General features: G+C 45.1%; 1 protein-coding gene across 2 annotated transcripts in view; it reads left to right on the top strand.

The window, feature by feature from the left end:
• The window catches only part of LOC147700404 (uncharacterized), a 113,941-nt gene extending 100,435 nt beyond the window's left edge, over positions 1-13,506 (top strand). Inside the window, exon 3 of one of the 2 annotated variants that reach the window (XM_086935762.1) lies at positions 11,120-13,506. In XM_086935762.1, coding sequence (XP_086791888.1) covers positions 11,120-12,306 — 1,187 coding nt within the window. In that variant the 3' untranslated portion in view covers positions 12,307-13,506. Of the gene's footprint in view, positions 1-11,116 lie in introns of both variants that reach the window. The other variant, XM_086935761.1, reaches the window with a different exon arrangement.
• The last annotated feature ends 190 nt before the right edge of the window (positions 13,507-13,696 follow it).

Here is a 13,696-nt window from a genome sequence, read left to right as displayed (position 1 = left end):
TCTCTTCTCCAGTTAGTTATACAAAAACAGATGTTCCCATACTTATTCTCATAATAATACTTTAATTCATAGTATAATTGGCATGGTTACAGGCATGTGTGAAGCTTCTTAGTGTCCACTTAGAAAGACGTCTCAGTGACTCCACTTCTGTGTTTCCTAGTCCATCCAGGACCTCCACCAGTGCCATGGGATGACTGGCTATTGATGTTCAATAGCTACTTAGAAGCCCTAGATGGACACGACTTCCGTGCATCCAATATTAAGCATGATTGAGTGTTTTGGGAAATTAGTTTTCCGGTATATACCTCAGGCTGCTGAACAGAATGGTCAACCAGTTCTGGATGTGTTTGGAGAAGCAAAACGTAGCTTGGAAGTTAGGTTTGCCAAAGAGGAAAATTAGGTGATCTCTAGATATAAGCCAACCCCAGAGAGTCAATGAGTCTTATGAATTTGTAGCCAGATTGCGTGAGTTGTCAACCAAGTGTAGGTTTAGGGATATGACCGATTTAACAGATTAGAGACCAGTTGCTAGTTTAGTGCAGACAAAAAAATGCAAGAACAGTTGTGGGCTGCAAAGAATCCCACATTGAGGGATGCTATAGACATAGCTACGGTGTTGGAGCAGTCAGCCATATGTATACGTGAGTTTGAAAAAGAGAAACAAGATTGTGAGGTATCTGAAATTGGGGCTGTAAATACACCAGTAGAATCGGTGTAAAAGTCCAGTAATAGATTTACTAAAAGTTTTGGACTGGTTAGACAACTTAACAAAGGGTGTATTCATTGTGGCAGTAATGCACATTCTTCAAATTCTAAATTTTGTTTTGCAAATAACAAGGAATGCAGGAAGTGTGATCGCACTGGCCATTTTTCAAGAATTTGCAGAATGGGTAGCAGTAACAAGGTAGCATTAGTTTCAGAGATTGGTCTATGTCCCACTGAATCAAGTGACAGGATCCTTATAGAAGGCAATAATGATGAAGAAGACGTACAGGTAGGGCCGAAGAGGAATCCGACCTAAAACAATGCATGTACACAATTAATCCGAGGGCCGTATTTGAAAATATATTGTCATTTAGCTATCAGCTGTAGAAAAACTTGAAGCGTATTCTCTTTGGTTCTAGCAGAATATTATAACCATTTGTTTCAATTTCGTGTTGACATTGTGCGCGTTGCATTTTTTTCATGGAATCTTTAAAAACGTCAATGTCCTCAATGAACATGTTAATTTTAAACATGCTTACTTTATTCAAATACCCACCGGCACGCTGGAAAATTCGTTTGTGGAAGGCTGCCAGCACGTTTGAAATGCAGGGACTAATTCAATAGTTCGGTCCTCAACATACATATATCTTTCAAGTGTCTTCATGGTGCCACAAAAAAATGTAAAATCATTTAATAACTGTTGTAATCCTTGGGGGGACTTTGATATTAATAGCATATCATCGCCAACGAGAAGGGCAGGTGCCCTACTGTCTCCGATGTTCGGGGTATCGCACCCATCTCTGTCAAGAAAAACTACTACCACTAAACTGGGTGGGTGCTAAAATGCACCCCTGTCTAACTCTGAGATTATCGTAAAGGGCATCCGTTAGTTGTCCCTCCATCCCCCGCATAACTTGGGCTTTGTTTGCTGAGTGTACCTGGATAGGACTATCCAATACATTTGGAAAAATCCCCATCTCTGCCACCACCTTCCAAAGTTTACGCCGGGGGACCAGATCAAAAGCGGTACGCAGATTCACAAAGGCTAAGTAGCACCCCTTTCCCCCTCCCCCCCCCCCTTCCCCCGTCCCTTTTATTGAAAACTATTTTCCAGTAAATACAAAGGAAATAGAAACACCTGATCCATGGTACTAACATTGGTACGAAAGCCCGCCTGGTTTTTGGAGAGAATATTTTCTTCCGAGAGCCAATCCTGGATACCGGCCAATAGCTGCTTGCAAAACATTTTCTGCACATAATCGATTATGCTAATGGGTCTATAACTACCCAGATTGGATGACATTTTGATATAAGAAGCCCAGGTGTGTCTTCTCTGTATAAATCATTAGGTATTCGATCTGTGCCAGGAGCTCTGGCTGGAATGCAGGAACTAATGGCTACCTGGGGTTCTGATAATGAAAATTCGACGTCTACAGTGCCAAGTGATAGATTTTCCTGCAAGGCTACGTTCTCCTCATCCTCCTTGCTGCCAAGATAGTACAGGTCCTCAAAATGGGATACCCCTTCTTCTGGCTCTACGGTGAACTCTAGGGTAGACTTCAGTTCATTCAAGCAAAGGGAGGCTTCCTTCCAAAAGGGCTTACTGTCCTTTGCAACCAGAGCACTATGGAGTGGGGACCGTAACGCACATTCCCACTGCTTCTTGGCATGATCTAATGCCCGTCTATATCTGGCTCTACATTCCACCACATCTGGGCGGAACTTGGACTTCACTGCCTGTAGGAGCTCTCCCTTGGCCTTCCTGGTTGTACCTTTCGGCCACAGGGTCTCTCCTTTTCCCTCCTTGATTACCATGACATTTCCTCCTATTCTGTGTTTGGCCCAATATTTCCCTAATCTGCATATAAAGGGCCTCATGCTCTCTGCTCAACTTCTGTTATATCCACTCTGGTGAGTTTGGACAACACAGCCACCTTTTCGTGGATTTTACACTAAACAACTTCCAGAGCTCCAGGTTTTGGCTCTACCCAATCCCATCTAATCGTTTAAGATTATTACTATGAGATAGCTTGCCCAGGTCACTCCTACCCCTGGGATTACGTTTGCACTCCATCGTTGAGTAACGAAAGACTCAATGCATTATGGTCACTCTCTGATCTTTTCACTACTTTCATGTCAGGCACAGTGTGCCACAGGCTAAGATTAACTAGACCATAATCAATTCTACTAGCATGGCCTAGTCTATTAAAGGTCATTCCACCATTTAGGTCGGATTTAGTCCTGCCATTTGTGGCCCTCCGGTCATGCTGTAGCATAAGGGCCAACACTTGTCCTCCTCTCTTCGTCCATCTAACAGTTGGGAGTTCTAAAGTTGTCCCATTCCTCAGTCAAGTCCAATGGCGTGGAGGCCAGAGGCTCAAATGTACAGTTAAAATCCCCAGCTACCAATAGATGTGCGTTTCCTGTGCATTCAATAAGGGCATGATTTATAGAGCCTATGGTATGAGTTCCCTCTTTTACCAAGTCCACCCTATTATATAGATTAAACATTCTATTTTTATGCCTGTATGCAGATCAAGATATATTACCAGAATATCCAAGGAATTTACAAAAACTATTTTAACTTTGCACTGAAGTGCAAGTTTCACTCTAATCACGAAGCAACACAAAGGTCTCCCTTCCACTTTCCTGATTGCATTAATATCATAAGACGATACACACACCTATAGGGGCTAGTCACGCTCCAGGCTTCTTGAAATAAGATTCAATTGTGATAATCCACAAAATTACCCTATTCGGGATCTATAAGAATCCTAGCGATCCCGGCAAAGTTCCATACCAGGACAGTTAACTGCTTATGTGGTGCAACAATAGGGTTTGGTTCTGAGCTACACCCCCTTCCTCCTCATGGGTATGACTGCAGTCCACGTCACCGACTATTGCCGACTGCCACATGGGGACCATAAACATTTTGCTGTACATTTACTGGTAAGTGGCCCTCATGATCTTTTGCAAGCATTTTTGCCTGGATTGTTCATTTCTGGGCCCATTCATTACTTGCCCTGCTCTCCAAATCACCAACCCCCCCTTTCTTAATGCTACTACCTTCTCTGTAAGACACTCAATAGTGTCCTTTGGCCAATGGAATGGGGACAGTCATTCATTGCATGTGGTGTGCAAACCCTAAAATTGCACACCCCTCTACTCTTTGTCCACAATTGAAAGTGCAGCATATCTATTATGACGTTCAGCTTGATCTACCTGGTATGCCACATAGGGGTCAGGATGCTGCTCGAGAGTACAAAGTGGTAGATCTCCTATGCCTTTCCTACTACTCCTACGGGGTTTGCTAAACATCTGTTGAATTAGTTTTGTACCTTTCTTTGCAGGTGGTAGAGTTGAGGAAAGCTCTAATGATGCTGGATGGAGAGTGGCAGGATTAGCGAATGGTGTAGGGGAGGGACAGGATCTATGGGCCGGTATTTCTCATTCTGTTAATAAAACCTCAATCCTGTCCATTGCATCAGCAGAGATGTCACCAGAGGCTATTTGCTTAGGGAGATGATCACCCTGTGTTTTAACCTTAGCTTTTCTTCTACCCATTGCTAACTCCTTCTATGCGTCGGAAGCCATCTGACGCAAAGAGCTCATGTGCGTCGGACAGCTCCTGTGCGTCCGACTCCTTGGCATTGGAAATCCCTCTTGTGCGGGCACCAGAGGGATTTCCTTTACGCCCCAACGCCCTCTGGAGCTGGGGAAGAGCTTCCCCAGCTCTTGAGGCTTTCCCCCTGGTTTCTCAGAAATGACGTTCAGCGCACACTTCGCGCTGATGTCCTTTGCGAAAAAGCACGTCTGAAATGAGCTGATAGGCTCATTTCAGTTTCACTTTGTACATGCTTGTGGGCTATCTCAGCCCCGAGCACGTAGAAAGACAGGAGAGATATCCTTGTAAAGGGGAGAGTCTCTGCTTTGCAATGGTACCCCTCCCTAGTGGATCCCTGTTTGGGCATAAAAGGCCAAAATGGGAAAGCCAATGCCTCTCCTACCCTCCAATGAAATTGCCAGTCTTTCTGCATGGGGCAATATCCCCTGATCTGACACCTTCTGCCCCCTTCAATCCCCCCTCCCCACCCCCCAAGGTAGGGGTGGAGGCTGCCAGAATAGACATGCCAATACCCCCAACCCCCATAAAAATTAGCCACAGTCTTTCTGCCACCCGCAGGAGGCAGATGTGAGCAATAGTCCCGGGAGGTGGCTAATACCCACACCGCCAAAAGTGTCTTTCACTGGGGGCTGGTTTTGCAGCAGTGCTGCAATATTGGGCCTCAGTAACAGAAGCGGGAGCGGTGCTGTTTACTAGCATGCCCCCTCCTCTCTCCCAGGGCAAGTCTAGCAGTAATCTGCGTGCATGGATAGCAATTGGTTGGCGGTGTACGTGGATGGCGCTAGGCTGTCGGTATGCGTGGATGGCTGTGTGCGTGGAATGGCACTTGGCTGGCTGTGTGCGTGGAATGGCACTTGGCTGGCTGTGTGCGTGGAATGGCACTTGGCTGGCTGTGTGCGTGGAATGGCCCTTGGCTGGCTGTGTGCGTGGAATGGCACTTGGCTGGCTGTGTGCGTGGAATGGCACTTGGCTGGTTGTGTGCGTGGAATGGCACTTGGCTGGCGGTGTGCGTGGATGGCACTTGGCTGGCTGTGTGCGTGGATGGCACTTGGCTGGCTGTGTGCGTGGATGGCACTTGACTGGTGCTGTGTGCGTGGATGGCACTTGACTGGTGCTGTGTGCGTGGATGGCGATTGGCTGGCGGTGTGCGTGGATGGTGGTGTGCGTGTATTGACTCTTGGCTGGCGGTGTCGCTTGCATAGATCCCCAAAAGTCAAATTTTCCTCACATTTCTGTGTGGGTAAGTTGTAGGATGACCGCGCAGGCACACATATTTTCTAATGCCCAGCATTCCCCATGGTCTCCTGAAAAAAATGATACCTCACTTGAGTGGGTGTCCAAAGTAGCGTCCTCCTAAAAACGTATAAACAAACTGCCCTTTTGGACCTCCTTTGGGACCCCCTCAATCTCTGCAGGTTTCTGGCCTTCCATTTCAAAAGCACTTGGCCCGTCCACACAAGTAAGGTATCATTTCTATCAGGAGACTGAGGGGAACGCTGAGTGGTAGGAAATTTGTGCTGTGCGGTGATCCCACAACTTTCTCACGCAGATATTAGAAGAAAATTTTACGCTGGAAGCACTGTTGGTCCCTCCTCCTTGGGGCAGTGGCAGCCTGGGACAGTTTGTCCCCTCGAGCAAAACACAACAGTCGTCTTCAGGCATATACAGAACGTACACACAGGATTTCACCACAGAAAAGGCTTGGGCCTTATTGCTTTCATACCCATTTCTCCCACTAACTGGAAGGAGGTTGAAAATACAAAAATAGGCTATGTCCCAGTAAAATGCCATGGAATGGAAAAGAAGGAAAGCGGGGTTCACCAATCCCCAGTCTCTTGATCCATGGCCCATCAGCATCACAAATAGGAATCCGTGATCTTGATTGGGGAGAGGGGGACTACCTCCAGATCTGCAGAGCTCACAGCTGCCAATGGGCCCGAATCGCTGACACCAGATGGACACACACATCGCAGCTTCAGGTGGGCAGCTCCAGAACCCACTATACAATCTCAAGATTCATAATACAAGTTACAAAAAAAACATTGTTGAAATTTCTTCATATCTCATCCAGAAATGTCAGGGCACATAATACATCAAGTGTATTATACAAAAAAGTGTAAAGTTCTGTACCATGGGGTGATCATACATGTATTGATAAACAATGGTCCTGCATGTTTTGGGGTGTCCAAGATAATCAGTTTCCATCACCCTCCTCATTTCATCCATAATGATTTGCAGAACAAGAAGTGTGTGTGTGTGTGTGTGTGTGTGTGTGTATATATATATATATATATATATATATATATATATATATATATATATATATATATATATATATATATATATTAGTACACAGAGCAAAAATTTGACATATTTAGAAATACTCAAATTATAGAATATCAAAAAAAATATCAGATGCGGCCAGTGCCAAAATACATATTACTATTTGCTATATATATTATCAAAAAATATATGGCAATTTCAGAGGGTCAAAGCATCAAAGGTCAGGTACAGAGGAACTTATCCATCAAATATAGTACAGAGAAAAATTGGTAACGTCATGTTCGTTTAATCAAGATCCACCCCAGGTGATCTTGAAAATTCCAATAATTAACTATTTAGGAACATATTTGCTTCGCAAGAATGACTCTCCTTAAAAGCGAGTTAAAATTTATAAAATGAAATAAAAATATGAAATGAAAACAATCCTGATGTAAGGGAGAAAGTTAAAAATACAAATTCGTAGCTGGAAATATGTGACTCAAGAAGACTAAAGAAGTACGGGAAAATGCATTCACAACCCAGTGTATACATGAACTCCCTCATCGATATTCAAGCCATTAGGACTCTTGGTGTTGACTTAAATTATCAATCGGGATTCCAAGACCCATAGTTGTTTCTATCCATACATTAGAAGCTCACTAGCTCACCATTGCTATTAAGTTTTTGCGAAAAATATCACTCCACGGTTTGGGATTGGTCCACATTCTTAATGTTTCAGAAGTGTTTACTTTCCTTCCTTGCTTGTGTGAGGTCATAAACTTTGACTTGCTTAGGTGGAGAGGGTTCTTTGTTAGTATTAGAAGAGGTGCAAGGTTCTAAGAAGTGTTTCATAAGCTGTTGGTGGGCTCCATGAAACCAAGAGGTGGAGTGGTGGGAGCTGAGGAAATGGTGTTTTTTTTTTTTACAAACATCTCTGAGCGCAGAACTTATCCCTGACATGAAATACTGGTGATGCTTATGCATAAGCCACTCTATTGTCCATTGTGGGAATAGCAATGCCTCACTGCTGATTTTTCGTGTCTATGCCCTGGGCCTTTGACTTTTTTTGATGTTTGCAGAGACGTTTTTGCTCTCTGGTCTAGCTGAGAGTTGCAGAGCTAAGAGGGATAAAGCTCGGGATCTGGATATTCATGGCTTTGTTTTTAGAGATGACATGGTGGTGTGGTGGGATAATAAACCAAGATCGCGAGTATGAAGGTAGGTGGTGATTTTAGAAGAGACGCCAATTTGGGCAGAGTACAGGTACTCTTCTAAAGACCAGAGAAGGAGTTAAAGTGCTGTATTGAGCAGATCGCTATTTTGATTGGTTACTGTAGTATGAGAAGGCAGTTAAAAGATACTTCTGGTGAAGTTGCGGTCTCTTGATGGGGGTGTTAGCGCAAGATTAAAGCAAAACACCCAAGATGATGGACTGAATGTTGCACAAGGGCAAACCATTCATTCCCCAGTCACAGATCTGGTTTAATCCACCATTATTTTGCTCACCAGCCACCCCAGTTCAGACATGGCCATATGCAAATCAGTCTTGACCCTGTGCCTCATGGGAACAGTCCAGCCCGAACTGCAAAGCCATGTCTTCCCTGGACCGGAATCAAGCATCCTAGGACCGGTTTCTGGCTAGCAGCCGTCTTCAGCCAGGATAGCTTGACTCCAGTGGCGTAGTGAGCATGGGACCGACGTCTGGGCATACCCTTCCCACATAGGGTGAACAGCAAAACACACAAGATGATAGATGTAATGTTGCACAAGGGCAAAACATTCACCCCCAGTCACAGATCTGGGTTTAATCCATCGTTATTTTGCTCACCAAGCCACCCCAGTTCAGACATGGCCATATGCAAATCAGTCTTGACCCTGTGCCTCATGGGAACAGTCCAGCCCGAACTGCAAAGCCATGTCTACCCTGGACCGGAATCAAGCATCCTAGGACCGGTTTCTGGCTATCAGTCGTCTTGAGCCAGGATAGCTTGACTCCAGTGGCGTAGTGAGCACGGGACCCACTTCTGGGCATACCCTTCCCACATAGGGTAAACAGCAAAACACACAAGATGATGGACGGAAGGTTGCACAAGATTAAAACGCACACAAAGCCCTACACAGCCAAGGCCCAGGATACCTCAACAGCCGCCTCAACTTCTACGCTCCCAAACGCCAGCTTCGATCGACCAGCCACGCCCTCGCCGCCGTCCCCCGCATCCGTAGAGCCACCACAGGGGGACGGTCCTTCTCCTACCTCGCCGCCAAGACATGGAACTCCCTCCCCACCCACCTCCGCCTGACCCAGGACCACCTCGCCTTCAGGAAGCAACTCAAGACCTGGTTGTTCGAGGAGTAGCAGATTCCCCCCCCCCCCTCCCCCCACACAGCGCCTTGAGACCCTCTGGGTAAGTAGTGCGCTATATAAATGCAATGATTGATTGATTGAGTGAGTATAAATTGTAGGTTAGCAAGATGCTGATGGATATTGTGGAAGTGGATAAGGATGGTTTTGCATTCGATGTGATGCAGCAGTGGCTGTCATAGACTTATAATTAAAATCAGATGACCACCAAGAATCTGACGGCGAGAAAAGTGACCGAAGACCTTGCTTGGGCGATGCCCAAGAGCTGGAGAGGACCAACTTGAGGATCATCAGTGGTCAAAGAGAAATAAAGGAAACAGGCACGTACAGTGCTGGTAGTTTCCTGAGAAGATTGAGTCGTTACTCTCCCCTCTCCATGACCCGACAGGTCAACGCCGTCGCCTCCACCTGCTTCAACACCCTCCAAATCCTCTGAAAGACCTTCAAATGGATCCCCTCAACCCAAATCAAGGAAGACTGTCGCCGACACACTCCTAACCAGCAGACTGGACAACAAAACGCCCTCTACGCCAGTATCAACAAGTCTCTGCTTCGCAAGCTCCAGACCATACAAAACACTGCAGCCGGACTCGTCCTCGGCATCCTTCGACACAAACACATCACCCAACACCTGCGCAACCTCCACTGGTTCCCTGTTGAAAAGAGAGTAACTTTCCAGATCCTCACCAATGCCTACAAATGCCTCCAACACCGGACCCAAATATCTCAACACCTGAATTGCCTTCCACGTACCCAAGAGGAACCTCCAATCAGCTAACCTCACCCTCGCATCCACAGAGCAAAAACCGGTGGCAGAACCTTCTCCTACATCACGGCCAAGACCTGGAACGAGCTCCAAATCAACATCAGACGCGCCCCCACCCTGCACATCCCCAGGAAGACCCTCAAGACCTGGCTCTTCGACTGACCAGAGCTAGTCTCCCGCCCCGCCCTCCCCACAACACACCACATCCCCACCCCCAGCGCCTTGAACCCCTCACAGGTGAGTAGCGCGCTTAAAGAATTACTGATTGATTGATTGTTTATCGCTGGCATGGATAAATGTCTTGAAGACTTCTGTGGTGTAGTTAGAGTTTTATGGGTTGGGGATTAACCGAATCATGGTTAAAGCTTCAGGGTTTGCATTAATTGAACTGCATGGCTTGATCTGCTGTGGGTTTTTTAGAATACACAGGTGGGTATTGTTTTTAAGCAGTGGGGATACCCAAAAATCGTTGGAACAAATAAGTGAGGCATGTGAATCTATTCTTGGAGAGGGCACAGGTCGGACGATTGCCTGTGATGCGGAAAAAAAGGTTGGCTACCTAGATAATCCTGAGAAAAAAAGAGGATGAAGCCACATGCATGCAGTGGAAGGGCAGAAGACGACTTCAGTTGTCTGGGCTGGGCTGAGCGTAATTTCAGAGTAAGCAAAATCTGTTGCCATAAGTGTTCTGTGGTAGCAGATGAGGAGGATTGCAATGTTTTATACAAATATTGGGGCTGTGTATACAGTGAGGAGATGAGTTGTTTAGTATTAAATGAATTGGGGGCAGTATGTGACACTTGGGTAAAAGGTGCTAAATGTGGATTGCAGTTTACCATTGAACAAGTTTAATGAACGTTGATAGAGGATGGTAAGTAAGGAAACAAATTTAGGATGAACAAAGCAGTAGCGATTCATTTCAAAACATGCATCTTCCGAGTGAAATGGGCATGACGTTGGAGCTGGTTATACTCTTCGACATGCAGCATGGTTAGAAGTTGCTGCCCAAGTGGCCTATAATGCCTTTGTTTAGAACACAAGCAACAATACAATGCACAAAAAGCAATCATGAGAACAAAAGCAAGGAAATAACATGTTTTTCTAATGATGTTGGTACTGCAAGAAGCACTCATTTGTTGCAGTGGGAAGCCACCCACACCAGGTGAAGAAGGAAGGGACAAATGGTTAGGCTTGGGGTGCAAATGTAGGCGGGGAGTCGCAATGCATCTGTGCTATTAAGGGCTGGGAGGCTATACAGGTGGAAATGGTGAGTCAGCAGTAGGAACTACCACTTTTGTGTGTGGAATTAACATAAAATCAGGCATTATATTGTAATTATAAGTAAATGTATTTCCCATTTCTGATTACCTGTTTGTTTGGAAATATCTTCCTTCAGTAGAGAACGACTCCAGAAAGAAATCATATATGGAAAATTGTAAGAACTACACCGAAATGCCTGAATCAAGTGTACTGTGCCAAGATCTACAGGTGAAGCGTACTGTGCGAAGAAAAAACAGCAAGAGATGGAACAAGTCATCTAAAAAGAACACAATCTCAGGTGTGAATAGAGCTGCTCAATCCAGTGGACATACAGGAAGTATTAACCATCTTGCCAAGCTCACCAAAGAAGAGTGTATTCAAAAAGATGCAAATGGAAACCTGTTTAATGGTGGCAGAAAGCGATTCAGCATGCGAATTGCACAGATTAAATGCCAGGCTAAAGATGCTGAAACAACTCCAAGTCTTCAAATGCCACGCACAAGAATTCTAAAAAAATCTGTCAACCAGGCCATTGCAAAATGTACAGATCAGCAGATAAACACAAGGAAGAAGCATGCCTGCATAGAGTGTGGTAGGGGTTTCCTCTGTGCGTCTATGCTTTTAATCCACAACCGAATACACACTGGAGAGAAGCTGTATGCATGTAGTGAATGTGGAAAATGTTTCGCCCATTGCTCTTCATTTCTTAGCCACCTGAAAATACACACTGGTGAAAAGCCTCATAAGTGTAGTGAATGTGGGAAGTGTTTTAGGCAGTCCTCTACATTAAACAGCCACCTGAAAATACATACAGGAGAGAAGCCTTATTCATGTAGTGAATGTGGAAAATGTTTTATTAAGTCAGCACTTTTAATGAGGCATAAGCTAATACACACGGGAGAGAAGCCGTATACGTGCAGTGAATGTGGGAAGTGTTTCCGGCAGTCCTATGAAATAGTCACACACCAGCGACTGCACACAGGAGAGAAACCATACAAATGCAGTGAATGCCCCAAGAGTTTTCGCTATCCCAATTCTTTAGTAATCCACCACCGAGTACACACAGGAGAGAAGCCATTTCCATGTCGTGAATGTGGAAAATGTTTCATTGATGCCTCTTCAAGAACTATCCACCAACGAAAGCACTCCGGGGAGAGGCCCTTTGTGTGTACTGAATGTGGTAAGGGTTTTTGTAGGACTAGTCATTTAGTTGAACACAGGCGAACACACACAGGAGAGAAGCCATTCCCCTGTAGTGATTGTGGAAAGTGTTTTCGTCAATTATCAAATGTTAAGGAACACAAGAGAAAGAAACATTCAGTATAACTTTTAGGAAACCTTTGAAGATCTGTCTTTTCCCGGTAAAGCGGTTATTGTTGCTCTTTTCTGTGTTTAGGTCTTGATCTGGGTGAGTGCAAGGATACCTTTTAGGTCACTGCTGCTGTTTATAAATGTTGTTCTATTTATTCCATAACACTACATTTAGTGTGACTGGTGCTTTTGTGGGTTATTGATACATCACAGCCTGTTGTAAATTCTTTTACCACGCCCACTATAACAGCACATACTGTGCCACACTGTTACCCTGCATCTATTTTGAAGCACCTTATTCTGCGTAGTACTGTTGAGCCACATTCAGAAAACTCTGCTACACTACATGAATTATCACAGCGGAGCACTGCATTCAGTGTAGCCATGGTGTACCCACCAAGTGCTTTGGCTGTATGCTGCCATAAGACGATGCTGTGCTTTCCACAGCAATACAGTGGTTTATGGATTTATAGTGAGGGTTAGCCCATTATTAACTCAGTTGATAAAAAAAAACTGCAAATTATACAGGGTCTTAAATTCCTAGAATTAATAAGTTAAGACATTGTGGGCCAGATGTACAACATTTTTTTGCAGTCGCAAATGGGAAATTGGCCCGTTTGCGATGGCAAAATTGGTCTGGCCCATGTAGAAACCCTATTTTGCGACCCTGTAAACTATCACTGACTCGCAAAATAGGGTTTGCGACTCGCTATTAGGGAGGGGCGTGCCAAGGGCGTCCCTTCCTAATAGTGACTCGCACGTCAATGTGTGATTGTCTTTCAACCGCCTTTGGAGTCACAAAACACTTGGTTGCCACCTACTTCAAGTAGGTGGTAAGCCACTCGCAAACAGGAAGGGATCTCCAGGGGACCTCTTCCTCTTTGTGACTGTGCGTGAAAATATTTTTTACAAGCACGCAGTGATCCCAGAGACCACTGCCTACTCTTAAAAAAATTAAATAAAAACGTTTCATTTTTCTTTTTTAAATGCATCCAATTTTCCTTCAAGGAAAACCGGCTGCATTAAAAAAATACTGCTTTATTTAAAAAGCAAACAAAACAGGTGATGGACCGAATGTGGATCAATGTCACACATTCACCCCAGTCCGAATATCTGGGCTCAAATCCATCGTTTTTTTGCACTCCACACCACCCTGGGTTAGACAATGGCGATATGCAAATCAGCTCTGACCCTGTGCCCCATGGGAACAGTCCAGTCCGAACTACAAAAGCCATTTCCTTCCCAGAACGGAATCAAACATCCGAGGACCGGACCGGTTTCGAGGTAACACCTCTCATCAGCCCGGCTAGCTTGACTCCAGTGGTGTGGAGTGCCTGGGACCCACGTCTGAGCATCCCCAGCGCACTTAGGGCGGAATTTGCAAACAAAACAGGTGATGGACCGA

This window comes from Lissotriton vulgaris, chromosome 8, assembly GCF_964263255.1.
Source record: "Lissotriton vulgaris chromosome 8, aLisVul1.2, whole genome shotgun sequence".
In the NCBI taxonomy this organism is placed as follows: Eukaryota; Metazoa; Chordata; class Amphibia; order Caudata; family Salamandridae; genus Lissotriton; species Lissotriton vulgaris.
This window is presented reverse-complemented; position numbering and strand designations above follow the sequence as displayed.